The following is an 18,454-nucleotide window of genomic DNA, read 5'->3' as shown; positions in this document are numbered from 1 at the left end:
ATGTGTCGGATTGGGCCTCCTCATCGTACCACCCCTCTGGGGAGTCCGACATGCACAACTCCTGGGTAGGGCCGCTATGAAAAGCTCTACGCTTAGCAGAAAGCGACAAAGCATGGATCACCTTAGCGACTGCGATTTCAAGCTGGTCCGCAAAGTCCGGCGGCCAAGCAATATCCCCCGAAGGGGTAACAGTCGGACCCTGGGACGCTGCATGTGGTATAGGGGACGCCAATGGGGAATGCACCTCACGGGACGGAGACCCCTCAGAGGTGGACGGCTCAGTAGTGCTATACATTCTCTTATGTTTGAAAGTCGTAGCCTTCTCAAGGCATGTGGAACACAGTTGCGCAGGCTGGTTTACCAAAACCTCACAATAAACACAGGTATAAGACTTAGATAAAGAGGGAGCATCTTGTAATACGTCAGAATCCTCCATAGCTTTTATAAAAAAGACTAGAATAGGCACCTTTATAACCACCAATGGCCGGGGCACTCACCACCTTCTATGAACCGGACTCAGAAACCGCTTTTTCTCCTCCATCACAGATCAGACCGGAAGTGAAGAAGCCCCACCCGGTCACAAGGATGACTACGCAGAACCGCCCCTGCCGATGAGAAAGCACACCAAAATCGCACAAAACTCCCGAAAGAGAACCTGTCAGTTCCACAAAATGCCAGAGCTGCGTCCTTGCACATAACGCAGCAATCACATAATAAACTTATCATTTACATACCCCCGCTCAATAATCCCCTCATAGGAATATTACCCCTTTATTCTATAAAGATAAAGGCGCCACACTGTGGCCCTGCTTCTGTGTTATCATTATGTAAAAATTAAAATATCTTACCAGAATCTACGCCGTGGAACAGGAACACGGCCCTTCAAGTGTGACAAGTAGTAGCTGCGCTATTGACATGGACTTGAGAGAAGAAAGCAATCTGCGAATCTTGTCAATGCCGATTGCTAAAGGAGCTGTTAATATGAGTCGGGATGGTGTCGCAAAGGGAAGCTCCTCCTGCATCTCCGGACTTTAACCTTCACCCAGGCCCTCAAGTTGAGAAGCTTAAAGGGCTACTTAAACTCCTGTCCCATAGCAAAGGGTAGAACCCCTCATAACAGACCTCCGATATTCTGGCATCTCTCTGCCACCTCCTGTGACGAAAGGCAAAGAATGACTGGGGATAAGGGGAGTGGGGGAGGTATTTAAGCCTTTGGCTTGGGTGTCTTTGCCGCCTCCTGGTGGCCAGGTTCTTAATTCCCACTAGTAATGAATGAAGAAGGACTCTCCTCCCCTTTAGATGGAAATAACAAACACAATTATCAAAAATAAAAAAGAATTACACCTAATCTAATAGCCCTATCAAAATAAAGAAGCCCACCCAAAATAAAGTAAAAACTAGCGTACAATAAACTACCAATAGCCCTTAAAAGGGCCTTTTGTAGGGCATTGCATTAAGTTAAACAGCTGTTTTACCTGTAAAAAGAAATTCAAAGACCCCCCAACAGTAAAACCCACCACCCAACCAGCCCCCCAAAATAAAAAACCTAACTCTAACAAAAACCTAAGCTACCCATTGCCCTGAAAAGGGCATTTGGATGGGCATTTAGCTCTTTAATATGCCCAAACCCTAAACTAAAAAAAAAACCTCACCCAAAAAAACCCTTAAAAAAACTAACCACCGAAGATCCACTTACAGTTTTTGAAGTCATCCAATAGAATAAGAGCTGCTTAAATCCTATTGGCTGATGTGAACAGCCAATAGGATTTTAGCAGCTCTAATTCCTATTGACTGATTCAAATTTTTCAGCCAATAGGAATGCAAGGGACGCCATCTTGGATCACGTACCTTGCATTGAAGATTCAGTGTACAGCGGCGACCGTATGAAGAGGATGCTCCGCACCGGATGTCTTCAGCATGGACCCGCTCCGCGCCGCCGGGATCAAGATAGATGATGCCGCCTGGATGAAGATTGAAGAGGCTGTCTGGATGAAGATTGAAGAGGCCGTCTGGATGAAGACTTCTCGCCGCTTGGATGAAGATCGTTCAAGTGGGACTTCAAAAACTGTAAGTTGATCTTCGGGGGTTAGTGATAGGTTTTTTTAAGGGTTTTTTGGCTGTTTTTTTTTTTAGTTTAGGGTTTGGGCATGTAAAAGAGCTAAATGTCCTTTTAAGGGCAATGCCCATCCAAATACCCTTTTCAGGGCAATGGGTAGCTTAGGTTTTTTAGATAGTTTTTTATGTGGGTATTTGTATTTTTATTTCACGAAAAGAGCTGATATCTTTAGGGCAATGCCCTACAAAAGGCCATTTTAAGGGCCATTGGTAGTTTATTCTAGAGTAGGTTTTTTTTTTATTTTGGGGTGTTTTTTTTTAATGGGTATTAGAATAGGAATAATTTTTATTATTTTGTATAATTTGTTTGTTATTTTGTATAATGTATTTTTTTAGGGGGTGTTTGTTTTTGTTTTTAGCAAAAGAGCAGTTTAACTTAAGGAAAGGCCCTACAAAAGGCCCTTTTAAGCGCCCCAAAAGGCCTTTTTAAGGGCCCTTGGTAGTTTATTCTAGATTAGGCTTTTTTATTTTGGGGTGTTTTTTGTTTTTTTTAAAGGGCATTAGAATACGAATCATTTTAATTTTTTTGGATAATTTCGTTTGTTTGTTTTTTGAATGGTAGGTTTCTTATTTTTTGTAATGGTAGGTTTTTTATTTCTTGTGATTTTAGTGTTTTTTATTTTTTGTAATGGTAGGTTTTAGTATAAGGTAGCTTAGGTTTTATTTCACAGGTAAGTTTTTATTTATTTTAACTAGGTAGTTAGTAAATAGTTAATAACTATTTACTAACTAGTCTACCTAGTTAAAATAAATACAAACCTACCTGTGAAATAAAAATAAAACCTAAGCTAGCTACAATGTAAATATTAGTTATATTGTAGCTAGCTTAGGTTTTATTTCACAGGTAAGGTTTAGTTTTAAATAGGTATTATTTAGATAAAGGGACATAAAACCCAAAATTTTTCTTTCATGATTCTGATAGAACATACAATTTTACACAACTTTCCAATTTACTTCTATTATCAAATATTCTTAATTTTCTTGTTATCCTTTGTTGAAAAGCTGGGATGTAAGCTCAAGAGTGTGCATGTGTCTACAGCACTATATGGCAGCAGTTTTGTCTATGGGGAAAGCGTGCACGAGTACGTCAAAACAGGGCTTGATTTTTGTGCGGTATCGAGCTTAAAAGCACCATATCGCACACACAAGCCGGGTTTTGAAAAACTTGTAATGGCAGCGCTATAGGGGATTAAATAACGCAACTTTTGTTGCGTTCGTTAATTTCCCTATAGCGCTCAAAACTCGTAATCTAGCTGAGTGTCTTTTAAGTAGCCTTAAGGTTACTAAAACCTAAAAGGTATAGTACAAAAACCCCTAAAACACAAATTAGCAAACGTGTTAGAGATTAGGTGCTAATTTATTTTATGGTATTATTGTAAAATGCAATCAAGCTCCTTACATACTAAACAATACATTACAGAAACATCAGTAACGATTAAGTTCTTTTTTGCTTGAAATTCCTCTACTTTTTAAAGATGGAAATACAAGATATTCATAGGTTGCTTGCAGATTAAACTATTTTGCTAAGAATTGTCAGTAGTATTAAAACAGAATTTATGCTTACCTGATAAATTTCTTTCTCCTTACGGTGTGTCCGGTCCACGGCTTCATCCTTACTTGTGGGAATATTCTCTTCCCCAACAGGAAATGGCAAAGAGAGCACAGCAAAAGCTGCCCATATAGCTCCCCCTCTGGCTCCGCCCCCCAGTCATTCGACCGACGGTTAGGAGAAAAAGGAGAAACCATAGTGTGCCGTGGTGACTGTAGTGTATAGAAAGAAAAAGAACCAATACCAAAGCTTTAGGACATGGATGAAGGGAGGGAACAAGTCAGGTTACCTAAACGGAAGGCACCACGGCTTGCAAAACCTTTCTCCCAAAAATAGCCCCCGAAGAAGCATAAGTATCGAATTTGTAAAATTTGGCAAAAGTGTGCAGAGAAGACCAAGTCGCTGCCTTACATATCTGATCAACAGAAGCCTCGTTCTTGAAGGACCATGTGGAAGCCACAGCTCTAGTAGAGTGAGCTGGAATTCATTCAGGAGGCTGCCGTCCGGCAGTCTCATAAGCCAATCGGATGATGCTTTTCAGCCAAATAGAAAGAGAGGTAGCAGTAGCTTTCCTCTTACCAGAATAAACCACAAACAAAGATTATGTTTGTCTGAAATCCTTTGTTGCTTCTAAATAGAATTTTAAAGCACGGACCACATCTAACTTGTGTAACAAACGTTCCTTCTTCGAAGCTGGATTCGGACACAGAGAAGGAACATTTCCTGGTTAATATTCCTGTTGGAAACCACTTTTCGAAGAAAACTAGGTTTGGTACGCAAAACAACCTTATCTGCATGGAATACCAGATAGGGTGGATCACACTGCAAAGCAGACAATTCAGAAACTCTTCTAGCAGAAGAAATAGCAACCAAAAACAGAACTTTCAAAGATAGTAACTTAATATCTATGGAATGCAAAGGTTCAAACGGAACCCCTTGAAGAACTGAAAGAACTAAATTTAGACTCCATGGAGGAGTCATGGGTCTGTAAACAGGCTTGATTCTGACTAAGGCCTGTACAAAAGCTTGTACATCTGGCACTGCTGCCAGGCGTTTGTGTAACAAAACAGACAGAGCAGATATCTGTCCTTTTAGAGAACTCGCTGACAACCCTTTATCCAAACCCTCTTGGAGAAAGGAAAGAATCCTAGGAATTTTAATTTTACTCCAAGAGAATCCCTTGGATTCACACCAACAGATATATTTTTTCCATATTTTATGGTAAATTTCCTAGTCACAGGTTTTCTGGCTTGGACCAGAGTATCTATAACTGAATCTGAAAACCCACGCTTAGATAAAATCAAGCGTTCAATTTCCAAGCAGTCAGCTGCAGAGAGACTAGATTTGGATGTTCGAATGGACCTTGTACTAGAAGATCCTGTCTCAAAGGTAGCTTCCATGGTGGAGCCAATGACATATTCACCAGGTCTGCATACCAAGTCCTGCGTGGCCATGTAGGAGCTATCAGAATCACAGAGGCCTTCTCCTGTTTGATCCTGGCTACGAGCCTGGGAAGGAGAGGAAATGGTGGAAACACATAAGCTAGGTTGAACGACCAAGGCGCCACTAATGCATCCACTAGTGTCGCCTTGGGATCCCTGGATCTGGACCCGTAGCGAGGAACCTTGAAGTTCTGATGAGACGCCATCAGATCCATGTCTGGAATGCCCCATAATTGAGTTAACTGGGCAAAGACCTCCGGGTGGAGTTCCCACTCCCCCGGATGGAAAGTCTGATGACTCAAATAATCCGCCTCCCAGTTGTCTACTCTTGGGATGTGAATTGCAGATAGATGGCAGGAGTGATCCTCCGCCCATTTGATGATCTTGGATACCTCTCTCATCGCCAAGGAACTCTTTGTTCCCCCCTGATGATTGATGTCATGTTGTCCGACTGAAATCTTATGAATCCGGCCTTCGCTAGTTGAGGCCAAGCCCGGAGCGCATTGAATATCGCTCTCAGTTCCAAAATGTTTATCGGGAGAAGAGACTCTTCCCGAGACCATAGACCCTGAGCTTTCAGGGAGTCCCAGACCGCGCCCCAGCCTAATAGACTGGCGTCGGTCGTGACAATGACCCACTCTGGTCTGCGGAAACTCATTCCCTGAGACAGGTGATCCTGAGTCAACCACCAACGGAGAGAGTCTCTGGTTAACTGGTCTACTTGAATCTGGGGAGACAAGTCTGCATAATCCCCATTCCACTGTTTGAGCATGCACAGTTGCAATGGTCTTAGATGAATTTGAGCAAAAGGAACCACGTCCATTGCTGCAACCATTAGACCTATTACTTCCATGCACTGAGCTATGGAAGGCTGAGGAATAGATTGAAGAACTTGACAAGCATTTAGAAGCTTTAATTTTCTGACCTTTGTCAGAAAAATCTTCATTTCTACAGAATCTATTATTGTTCCCAGAAAGGGAACCCTTGTAGACGGGGACAGGGAACTCTTTTCCACGTTCACCTTCCACCCGTGAGACCTGAGAAAAGCTAATACAATGTCTGTATGAGCCCTTGATCTTGAAAGGGACGACGCTTGGATTAGGATGTCGTCTAGGTAAGGTGCCACTGCAATGCCCCTCGGTCTTAGAATAGCTAGAAGGGACCCTAGCACCTTTGTGAAAATTCTGGGAGCAGTGGCTAAACCGAACGGGAGAGCCACGAACTGGTAATGTTTGTCCAGAAAGGCGAACCTTAGGAACTGATGATGGTCTTTGTGGATAGGAATATGTAGGTACGCATCCTTTAAGTCCACGGTAGTCATGTATTGACCCTCCTGGATTGTTGGTAAAATCGTTTGAATGGTTTCCATTTTGAACGATGGAATTTTTAAATCCAGAATTGGTCTGAAAGTTCCCTCTTTTTTGGGAACTACAAACAGGTTTGAGTAAAACCCCCGACCTTGTTCCACTGTTGGAACTGGGTGTATCACTCCCATCTTTAATAGATCTCCTACGCAATGTAAGAATGCCTGTCTCTTTATCTGGTCTGAAGATAAGCGAGACATGTGGAACCTTCTCCTTGGAGGAATTTCCTTGAACTCTAGAAGATAACCCTGAGAGACTATTTCTAGTGCCCAGGGATCCTGAATATCTCTTGCCCAAGCCTGAGCAAAGAGAGAAAGTCTGCCCCCTACTAGATCCGGTCCCGGATCGGGGGCTACCCCTTCATGCTGTCTTGGTAGCAGAAGCAGGCTTCTTGGCCTGTTTCTTGTTCCAGCCTTACATTGGTTTCCATGCTGGCTTAGCCTGGGAAGCGTTACCCTCTTGTCTAGAAGCTGCAGAGTTAGGAGACGGTCCGTTCCTGAAGTTGCGAAAGGAACAAAAATTAGATTTGTTCTTAGCCTTGAAAGGCCTATCTTGTGGGAGGGCATGGCCCTTTCCCCCAGTGATGTCTGAAATAATCTCCTTCAATTCTGGCCCAAAAAGGGTCTTACCTTTGAAAGGAATATTAAGCAATTTTGTCTTGGATGACACATCCGCCAACCAAGATTTTAGCCAAAGCACTCTGCGCGCCACAATTGCAAAACCTGAATTTTTCGCCGCTAATTTCGCTAATTGCAAAGCGGCATCTAAAATAAAGGAATTAGCCAACTTTAGTGCGTGAATTCTGTCCATGACTTCCTCATATGGAGTCTCCTTATTGAGCGAATTTTCTAGTTCCTCGAACCAAAAAGACGCCGCCGTTGTGACAGGAATAATGCACGAAATTGGTTGGAGAAGGAAACCTTGCTGAACAAATATCTTTTTAAGCAATCCTTCCAATTTTGTATCCATAGGATCTTTGAAAGCACAACTGTCCTCAATGGGAATAGTCGTGCGTTTGGCCAACGTAGAAACTGCCCCCTCAACCTTAGGAACTGTTTGCCATGCGTCCCTTCTGGGGTCGACAATGGGGAACATTTTCTTAAATATAGGAGGTGGGACAAAAGGTATACCTGGCTTCTCCCACTCCTTAGTCACTATGTCCGCCACCCTTTTGGGTATCGGAAAGGCATCAGCGTGCACAGGGACCTCAAAGAATTTGTCCATTTTGCACAATTTCTCTGGAATCACCAAAGAGTCACAATCGTCCAGAGTAGTTAGCACCTCCTTAAGCAGGGCGCGGAGATGTTCTAACTTAAATTTAAACGTCACAATATCAGGTTCTGCCTGTTGAGAAACTTTTCCTGAATCGGAAATTTCTCCCTCCGACAGACCCTCCCTCACTGCCAATTCTGACTGGTGTGAGGGTATAACAGATAAATTATCGTCAGCGCACACTTGCTCATCCTCTGTATTTAAAACTGAGCAATCACGCTTTCTTGGAAATGCTGGCAGTTTGGATAAAAGATTAGCTATAGAATTATCCATTACTGCCGTTAATTGTTGCATAGTAACAAGCATTGGCGCGCTAGATGTACTAGGTGTCGCCTGCGCGGGCATAACTGGTGTTGACACAGAAGGAGAGGATGATGAACTATCCCCACTACCTTCATTTGAAGAATCATCTTGGGCAACCTTATTAAATGTGACAGTACTGTCCTTACTTTGTTTGGACGCCATGGCACAATTTTCACATACATTTAAAGGGGGAACCACCTTGGCCTCCATACACACAGAACATGTTCTATCTGAAGGTACAGACATGTTAGACAGACTTATACAGGCTATTAATGCAATAAAACCGTTTTTAAACAAAACCGTTACTGTCTCTTTAAATGTTAAACAGAGCACACTTTATTTCTGCATGTGTGAAAAACTATGAAGGAAATATCCGATCCTTACCAAATTTGCACCCTAGTGTCTTAATGCTTAATGAAAGTATTGCACACCAAATTTCAAGTTTGTAACCCCTTAAATGAGCAAACCGGAGCCATTTGTTTAATTTACCAGTTTAAACCCACTACAGTCCCTGCCACAGCCTTTGCTACGGCTTTACCTTTCCTTGGGGGTTATTCACCACAGAAATAAGCCTTCTAGAATCGTTTTTTATGGCCACAGGACCCTCTCACATGAAGCTGCATGCACTGCTTCCAGAAGTAACTGAACAATTAAGGCGCGAAAATGAGGCTTCCTCCCTCTGCATACCAGAGTGAAGGGCCCTTCCTGACTAGATTAGGTGTCTAAATGACTGCCAGGCGAATAAAAAACGTTCCCAAAGTGTTTTCAAGTTCCAAAACACTCCAAAAGTCAAATAAATATTGTATAAATCAATCGATTTAGCCCACAATAGTGTCAACCAGTATATAGCCCATTAATAAGCCTTCATTCTGTTATTAGTCTAAGAAAAATGGCTTACCGATCCCATAAGGGAAAATGACAGTCTTCTAGCATTACTATGTCTTGTTAGAAAATGGACTAGTCATACCTTGAGCAGAAAAGTCTGCAAACTGTTCCCCCCAACTGAAGTTCTCTGGTTTCAACAGTCCTGCGTGGGAACAGCTATGGATTTTAGTTACTGCTGCTAAAATCATACTCCTCTTTAAACAGAACTCTTCATCACTTTCTGTTGTAGAGTAAATAGTACAAACCGGCACTATTTTAAAATAACAAACTCTTGATAGAAGAAATAAAAACTACAACTAACACCACATACTCTTTACCATCCCCGTGGAGATGCTACTTGTTCAGAGCGGCAAAGAGAATGACTGGGGGGCGGAGCCAGAGGGGGAGCTATATGGGCAGCTTTTGCTGTGCTCTCTTTGCCATTTCCTGTTGGGGAAGAGAATATTCCCACAAGTAAGGATGAAGCCATGGACCGGACACACCAATGTAGGAGAAATATAAATTACAACCGTTATCACAAAGCCATGAATGGTGACGTTAAATTGTCTTTTTAACAATTTTGTTAATGTTTTTGTTTTATGATTTCACTTACTGCTAAATGAGGGACATACCTTTACTACATTTTCACCCGATTGGCCGTTATTACGTAAACAATCAAGACAAATGGCAATTTGTGGATCACTCCTGTGATAGTCTTGGTCTTCTTCATTGTCCTCTTCCTCGCCTCTAAGCCTTTTGACTTTTGGAAGGCCATCTGAATAAATTAAAATGTTATTATTTTCTTAAATTACTTCTGAGATGAGTAGCTTTGGATCAAATGATATATTTACTACTATAATCCAGAAAGTAATAACAATATATACTGGCCAAAGATAAATTGCAAAGGTTGCAAAATAGAATGGCAGTATATAGGGTAGTATAAATTATTGTAAACATTGAAGAGAAAAAAAAAAACAGTTTGAGCACTTTGCAACAGATAATGTAGAAGAGTGAGTGGTTATTGCTAGATAATAACAGTCTTACCATTAAAAATATTTAACTCTTTGAAACTCTCAGCCTAACTTGTAAGGAAGTTAAGCATGTTTATTTACTATAATCGCTACAAAACATAATTTATGCTTATATGATAAATTCATTTATTTCATGGTGATGAGAGTCCACTATCCACTACTCCTGGGGATTACTCTTCCTTACCACTAGGAGGAGGCAAAAATTCCCAAACCCAAGAGCTCCCAAGCCCCTCACACATACCGCAGTCTAACGCATAGCCATGCATAGTGAGGTAAGAAAAAAGTATAAAAGAGACCTAAAAGAAGCAAGGAAAAAAAGATGTGCTCAAAAAATAAACTAACCCTAAAAAACATAGGGTGGCGTCTTGTGGACTCTTACCACCATGAAAGAAATTAATTTATCAGGTAAACATAAATTAAGTTTCCTTTCATACAGGTGGTGAGAGTCTAGATCCATTACTCTTGGGAACTAATACCCAAGCCGTGGAGTCCACGAGTAATAACATTAAGGGAGGGATTTAAAAACATCTAGTTTCACTTAGAAATTAAATCCACAACCCCAATAAAAATCAATCATCCAATAACAAATCAAGCTGAAATAACTGCCAGAAGGACCTTTCTACCAAAGACTGCCTTAGAAGAAGCAAAACAAAAACGGTAGATTTTTGTAAAAACCCCCACCAACCAAACCCCCAAAATAAAAAAACCTAACACAAAAAAACTTAAGCTACCCATTGCCCCTAAAGGGGCATTTGTATGGGCATTGCCCTTAAAAGGGCATTCAGCTCTTTCACTGCCCTTAAAATGGCATTCAGCATTTAACAAGCCCATTAAAAACCTAAGCTAAACCCCCCCCAAAAAAAAATAAAACAATTTTTCCTAAATCTAACCCCCAAATAGGTACTCACTGTTCCTGAAGTCCGGTGGAGAAGGTCTTCTTCCAGGCGGCAAAGTCTTCTTGGAGGCGGTGATATCTTCTTCCAGCATGGTGACCTCTTCTATCTTCATCCAGGACCAAGTCGGTGCGAAGCGGAGGTGACCGCGGAACAGAAGACCGGCGACTACAGAGCCATCGAATGTCCCTTTAGGGGCATTGGGTAGCTTAAGTTTTTTTTAGTGTTAGGTTTTTTTATTTTGGGGGATTTGTGGGTGGGGGGTATTACTGTTGGAGGGGGGCTTAGTATTTATTTAATGTAAAAACATAATTTATGCTTACCTGATAAATTCCTTTCTCCTGTAGTGTAGTCAGTCCACGGGTCATCCATTACTTATGGGATATTATCTCCTCCCTAACAGGAAGTGCAAGAGGATCACCCAAGCAGAGCTGCTATATAGCTCCTCCCCTCTACGTCACACCCAGTCATTCGACCGAAAACCAAACGAGAAAGGAGAAACTATAGGGTGCAGTGGTGACTGGAGTATAATTTAAAATTTAGACCTGCCATAAAAAACAGAGCGGGCCGTGGACTGACTACACTACAGTGTATCAGGTAAGCATAAATTATGTTTTCTCCTGTTAAGTGTAGTCAGTCCACGGGTCATCCATTACTTATGGGATACCAATACCAAAGCTAAAAGTACACGGATGACGGGAGGGACAGGCAGGATCTTTACACGGAAGGAACCACTGCCTGAAGACCCTTTCTCCCAAAAACAGCCTCAGAAGAAGCAAAAGTGTCAAATTTGGAAAATTTGGAAAAAGTATGAAGAGAAGACCAAGTTGCAGCCTTGCAAATCTGTTCAACAGAGGCCTCATTCTTAAAGGCCCACGTGGAAGCCACAGCTCTCGTAGAATGAGCTGTAATTCTTTCAGGAGGCTGCTGTCCAGCAGTCTCATAGGCTAAGCGTATTATGCTACGAAGCCAGAAAGAGAGAGAGATAGCAGAAGCTTTTTGACCTCTCCTCTGTCCAGAATAAACGACAAACAGGGAAGAAGTTTGGCGAAAATATTTAGTTGCCTGTAAATAAAATTTCAGGGCACGGACAACGTCTAGATTGTGTAGAAGTTGTTCCTTCTTTGAAGAAGGGTTAGGACACAATGAAGGAACAACAATCTCTTGATTGATATTCCTGTTAGTGACTACCTTAGGTAAAAAACATAATTTATGCTTACCTGATAAATTCCTTTCTTCTGTAGTGTGATCAGTCCACGGGTCATCATTACTTCTGGGATATTACTCCTCCCCAACAGGAAGTGCAAGAGGATTCACCCAGCAGAGCTGCATATAGCTCCTCCCCTCTACGTCACTCCCAGTCATTCGACCAAGGACCAACGAGAAAGGAAAAGCCAAGGGTGAAGTGGTGACTGGAGTATAAATTAAAAAATATTTACCTGCCTTAAAAACAGGGCGGGCCGTGGACTGATCACACTACAGAAGAAAGGAATTTATCAGGTAAGCATAAATTATGTTTTCTTCTGTTAAGTGTGATCAGTCCACGGGTCATCATTACTTCTGGGATACCAATACCAAAGCAAAAGTACACGGATGACGGGAGGGATAGGCAGGCTCTTTATACAGAAGGAACCACTGCCTGAAGAACCTTTCTCCCAAAAATAGCCTCCGAGGAAGCAAAAGTGTCAAATTTGTAAAATTTGGAAAAAGTATGAAGCGAAGACCAAGTTGCAGCCTTGCAAATCTGTTCAACAGAGGCCTCATTCTTGAAGGCCCAAGTGGAAGCCACAGCTCTAGTAGAATGAGCTGTAATTCTTTCAGGAGGCTGCTGTCCAGCAGTCTCATAAGCTAAACGAATTATGCTACGAAGCCAAAAAGAAAGAGAGGTAGCGGAAGCTTTTTGACCTCTCCTCTGCCCAGAGTAAATGACAAACAGAGAAGACGTTTGTCGAAATTCCTTAGTTGCCTGTAAGTAAAATTTTAGAGCACGGACTACATCCAGGTTGTGCAGTAGACGTTCCTTCTTTGAAGAAGGATTTGGGCATAAAGAAGGAACAACAATCTCTTGATTGATATTCCTGTTAGTAACTACCTTAGGTAAGAACCCAGGTTTAGTACGCAGGACTACCTTATCCGAATGAAAAATCAAATAAGGAGAATCACAATGTAAGGCTGATAATTCAGAGACTCTCCGAGCCGAGGAAATAGCCATTAAAAATAGAACTTTCCAAGATAACAACTTTATATCAATGGAATGAAGGGGTTCAAACGGAACGCCCTGTAAAACATTAAGAACAAGGTTTAAACTCCATGGTGGAGCAACAGTTTTAAACACAGGCTTAATCCTGGCCAAAGCCTGGCAAAAAGCCTGGACGTCAGGAACTTCTGACAGACGTTTGTGTAACAGAATGGACAGAGCTGAGATCTGTCCCTTTAATGAACTAGCAGATAAACCCTTTTCTAAACCTTCTTGTAGAAAAGACAATATCCTAGGAATCCTAACCTTACTCCAAGAGTAACCTTTGGATTCACACCAATATAGGTATTTACGCCATATCTTATGGTAAATCTTTCTGGTAACAGGTTTCCTAGCCTGTATTAAGGTATCAATAACTGACTCAGAAAACCCACGTCTTGATAAAATCAAGCGTTCAATTTCCAAGCAGTCAGCTTCAGAGAAGTTAGATTTTGATGTTTGAAGGGACCTTGTATCAGAAGGTCCTGTTTCAGAGGTAGAGACCAAGGTGGACAGGATGACATGTCCACCAGGTCTGCATACCAAGTCCTGCGTGGCCACGCAGGTGCTATTAGAATCACTGATGCTCTCTCTTGTTTGATTCTGGCAATCAATCGAGGAAGCAACGGGAAGGGTGGAAACACGTAAGCCATCCTGAAGTCCCAAGGTGCTGTCAGAGCATCTATCAGGACTGCTCCTGGATCCCTGGATCTGGACCCGTAACGAGGAAGCTTGGCGTTCTGTCGAGACGCCATGAGATCTATCTCTGGTTTGCCCCAACGTTGAAGTATTTGGGCAAAGACCTCCGGATGAAGTTCCCACTCCCCCGGATGAAAAGTCTGACGACTTAAGAAATCCGCCTCCCAGTTCTCCACTCCCGGGATGTGGATTGCTGACAGGTGGCAAGAGTGAGACTCTGCCCAGCGAATTATCTTTGATACTTCCATCATAGCTAGGGAGCTTCTTGTCCCTCCCTGATGGTTGATGTAAGCTACAGTCGTGATGTTGTCCGACTGAAACCTGATGAACCCCCGAGTTGTCAACTGGGGCCAAGCCAGGAGGGCATTGAGAACTGCTCTCAATTCCAGAATGTTTATTGGCAGGAGACTCTCCTCCTGACTCCATTGTCCCTGAGCCTTCAGAGAATTCCAGACGGCACCCCAACCTAGAAGGCTGGCGTCTGTTGTTACAATTGTCCAGTCTGGTCTGCTGAATGGCATCCCCTGGACAGGTGTGGCCGAGAAAGCCACCATAGAAGAGAATTTCTGGTCTCTTGATCCAGATTCAGAGAAGGGGATAAGTCTGAGTAATCCCCATTCCACTGACTTAGCATGCACAGCTGCAGTGGTCTGAGGTGTAAGCGTGCAAAGGGTACTATGTCCATTGCCGCTACCATTAAGCCGATTACCTCCATGCATTGAGCCACTGACGGGTGTTGAATGGAATGAAGGGTGCGGCAAGCACTTTGAAGTCTTGTTAGCCTGTCCTCTGTCAGGTAAATCTTCATTTCTACAGAATCTATAAGAGTCCCCAGGAAGGGAACTCTTGTGAGTGGAACGAGTGAACTTTTCTTTTCGTTCACCTTCCATCCATGTGACCTTAGAAATGCCAGCACTAACTCTGTATGAGACTTGGCAGTTTGAAAGCTTGAAGCTTGTATCAGAATGTCGTCTAGGTATGGAGCTACCGAGATTCCCCGCGGTCTTAGTACCGCCAGAAGAGCACCCAGAACCTTTGTGAAGATTCTTGGAGCTGTAGCCAATCCGAATGGAAGAGCCACAAACTGGTAATGCCTGTCTAGGAAGGCAAACCTTAGGTACCGATAATGATCTTTGTGAATCGGTATGTGAAGGTAAGCATCTTTTAAATCTACAGTGGTCATGTACTGACCCTCTTGGATCATAGGTAAAATTGTCCGAATAGTCTCCATCTTGAACGATGGAACTCTTAGGAATTTGTTTAGGATCTTTAAGTCCAGGATTGGTCTGAAAGTTCCCTCTTTTTTGGGAACCACAAACAGATTTGAGTAAAACCCCTGTCCCTGTTCCGATCGTGGAACTGGATGGATTACTCCCATTAACAAGAGCTCTTGTACGCAGCGTAGAAACGCCTCTTTCTTTGTCTGGATTGTTGACAATCTTGACAGATGAAATCTCTCTCTTGGAGGAGAGTATTTGAAGTCCAGAAGGTATCCCTGAGATATTATCTCTAGCGCCCAGGGATCCTGAATATCTCTTGCCCAAGCCTGGGCGAAGAGAGAAAGTCTGCCCCCCACTAGATCCGATCCCGGATCGGGGGCCCTCAATTCATGCTGTTTTAGGGGCAGCAGCAGGTTTCCTAGTCTGCTTGCCCTTGTTCCAGGACTGGTTAGGTTTCCAGCCTTGTCTGTAGCGAGCAACAGCTCCTTCCTGTTTTGGTGCAGAGGAAGTTGATGCTGCTCCTGCTTTGAAATTACGAAAGGAACGAAAATTAGACTGTCTAGTCTTGGCTTTGGCTTTTGTCCTGAGGCAGGGCATGGCCTTTACCTCCTGTAATGTCAGCGATAATCTCTTTCAACCCGGGCCCGAATAAGGTCTGCCCTTTGAAAGGTATATTAAGCAATTTAGACTTAGAAGTAACATCAGCTGACCAGGATTTTAGCCACAGCGCCCTGCGTGCCTGAATGGCGAATCCTGAATTCTTTGCCGTAAGTTTAGTAAGATGTACTACGGCCTCCGAAATGAATGAATTAGCTAGTTTAAGGACTCTAAGCCTATCCGTAATGTCGTCCAGAGTAGCTGAACCAATGTTCTCTTCCAGAGACTCAATCCAGAATGCCGCTGCAGCCGTGATCGGCGCAATGCATGCAAGGGGTTGCAATATAAAACCTTGTTGAACAAACATTTTCTTAAGGTAACCCTCTAACTTTTTATCCATTGGATCTGAAAAAGCACAGCTATCCTCCACCGGGATAGTGGTACGCTTAGCTAAGGTAGAAACTGCTCCCTCCACCTTAGGGACCGTTTGCCATAAGTCCCTTGTGGTGGCGTCTATTGGAAACATTTTTCTAAATATCGGAGGGGGTGAGAACGGCACACCGGGTCTATCCCACTCCTTAGTAACAATTTCAGTAAGTCTCTTAGGTATAGGAAAAACCTCAGTACTCGTCGGTACCGCAAAATATTTATCCAACCTACACATTTTCTCTGGTATTGCAACTGTGTTACAATCATTCAGAGCCGCTAACACCTCCCCTAGTAATACACGGAGGTTTTCCAGTTTAAATTTAAAATTTGAAATATCTGAATCCAGTCTGTTTGGATCAGAACCGTCACCCACAGAATGAAGTTCTCCGTCCTCATGTTCTGCCACCTGTGACGCAGTGTCTGACATGGCCCTAATATTATCAGCGCACTCTGTTCTCACCCCAGAGTGATCACGCTTACCTCTTAGTTCTGGTAATTTAGCCAAAACCTCAGTCATAACAGTAGCCATATCCTGTAATGTGATTTGTAATGGCCGCCCAGATGTACTCGGCGCTACAATATCACGCACCTCCCTCTGAGCGGGAGATGTAGGTACTGACACGTGAGGCGAGTTAGTCGGCATAACTCTCCCCTCGTTGTTTGGTGAAATTTGTTCAATTTGTACAGATTGACTTTTATTTAAAGTAGCATCAATACAGTTAGTACATAAATTTCTATTGGGCTCCACTTTGGCATTGCAACAAATGACACAGGTATCATCCTCTGAATCAGACATGTTTAACACACTAGCAAATAAACTTGCAACTTGGAAATACAATTCAATTAGAATAAAATTAAAACGTACTGTGCCTTTAAGAAGCACAGAAGATCTATGACAGTTGAAAATTAATAAATTGAAACAGTTATAGCCTCAATCCTTGTAAACAACACAACTTTAGCAAAGGTTTAATCCCATTAGCAAAGATAACAAATTCTGAAAGCAGGAAACAAATTACAGAATAAACGTTTTTTATCTCAGTCAAACTATAATTCTCACAGCTCTGCTGAGAGAAATTACCTCCCTCAAAATAAGTTTTGAAGACCCCTGAGCTCTGTAGAGATGAACCGGATCATGCAGGGAATACAATGAGTTGCTGACTGAAATATTTGATGCGTAGTAAAAGCGCCAAAAAACGGCCCCTCCCCCTCACACACAGCAGTGAGGGAGAACAGAAACTGTCAGAAAACAGGATTAAGCAACTGCCAAGTGGAAAAATAGTGCCCAAACATTTATTCACTCAGTACCTCAGCAAATGAAAACGATTTTACATTCCAGCAAAAACGTTAAACATAATCTCTAGTTATTAAACAGCTTTATGTATTTCTTACAGTGTAATTCTAGTGAAGTACCATTCCCCAGAATACTGAAGTGTAAAGTATACATACATGACATTATATCGGTATGGCAGGATTTTCTCATCAATTCCATTGTCAGAAAATAAAAACTGCTACATACCTCTATGCAGATTCATCTGCCCGCTGTCCCCTGATCTGAAGTTTACCTCTCCTCAGATGGCCGAGAAACAGCAATATGATCTTAACTACTCCGGCTAAAATCATAACAAAAACTCTGGTAGATTCTTCTTCAAACTCTGCCAGAGAGATAATAACACACTCCGGTGCTATTTTAAAATAACAAACTTTTGATTGAAGATATAAAACTAAGTATAATCACCATAGTCCTCTCACACATCCTATCTAGTCGTTGGGTGCAAGAGAATGACTGGGAGTGACGTAGAGGGGAGGAGCTATATGCAGCTCTGCTGGGTGAATCCTCTTGCACTTCCTGTTGGGGAGGAGTAATATCCCAGAAGTAATGATGACCCGTGGACTGATCACACTTAACAGAAGAAACCCAGGTTTAGTACGCAGAACTACCTTGTCTGAATGAAAAATCAGATAAGGAGAATCGCAATGTAAGGCCGATAACTCAGAGACTCTTCGAGCCGAGGAAATAGCCATTAAAAACAGAACTTTCCAAGATAACAGCTTGATATCAATGGAATGAAGGGGTTCAAACGGAACACCCTGTAAAACGTTAAGAACTAAGTTTAAGCTCCACGGTGGAGCAACAGTCTTAAACACAGGCTTGATCCTGGCCAAAGCCTGACAAAAAGCCTGAACGTCTGGAACTTCTGACAGACGTTTGTGTAAAAGGATTGACAGAGCTGAGATCTGTCCCTTTAAAGAACTTGCAGATAAACCCTTTTCTAAACCTTCTTGTAGAAAAGACAATATCCTAGGAATCCTAACCTTACTCCATGAGTAACTCTTGGATTCGCACCAATGTAAGTATTTACGCCATATTTTATGGTAAATTTTCCTGGTAACAGGTTTCCTAGCCTGTTTTAAGGTATCAATTACTGACTCCGAAAATCCA

General features: G+C 42.4%; 1 protein-coding gene across 3 annotated transcripts in view; it reads right to left on the bottom strand.

The window, feature by feature from the left end:
• Positions 1–18,454, bottom strand: part of PCGF5 (polycomb group ring finger 5) — a 256,321-nt gene that overhangs the window by 97,976 nt on the left and 139,891 nt on the right. For all 3 annotated transcript variants that reach the window (XM_053692324.1, XM_053692323.1, XM_053692322.1), the window contains one exon: positions 9,542–9,684. In XM_053692324.1, the coding sequence (XP_053548299.1) occupies positions 9,542–9,684 (143 nt within the window). The remainder of the gene's footprint in view (positions 1–9,541; positions 9,685–18,454) is intronic.

Source organism: Bombina bombina, chromosome 9 (genome assembly GCF_027579735.1).
Source record: "Bombina bombina isolate aBomBom1 chromosome 9, aBomBom1.pri, whole genome shotgun sequence".
Lineage (NCBI taxonomy): Eukaryota > Metazoa > Chordata > Amphibia > Anura > Bombinatoridae > Bombina > Bombina bombina.
The sequence above is the reverse complement of the archived record's forward strand: the minus strand, read 5'-3'. Positions and strand labels throughout refer to the sequence as shown.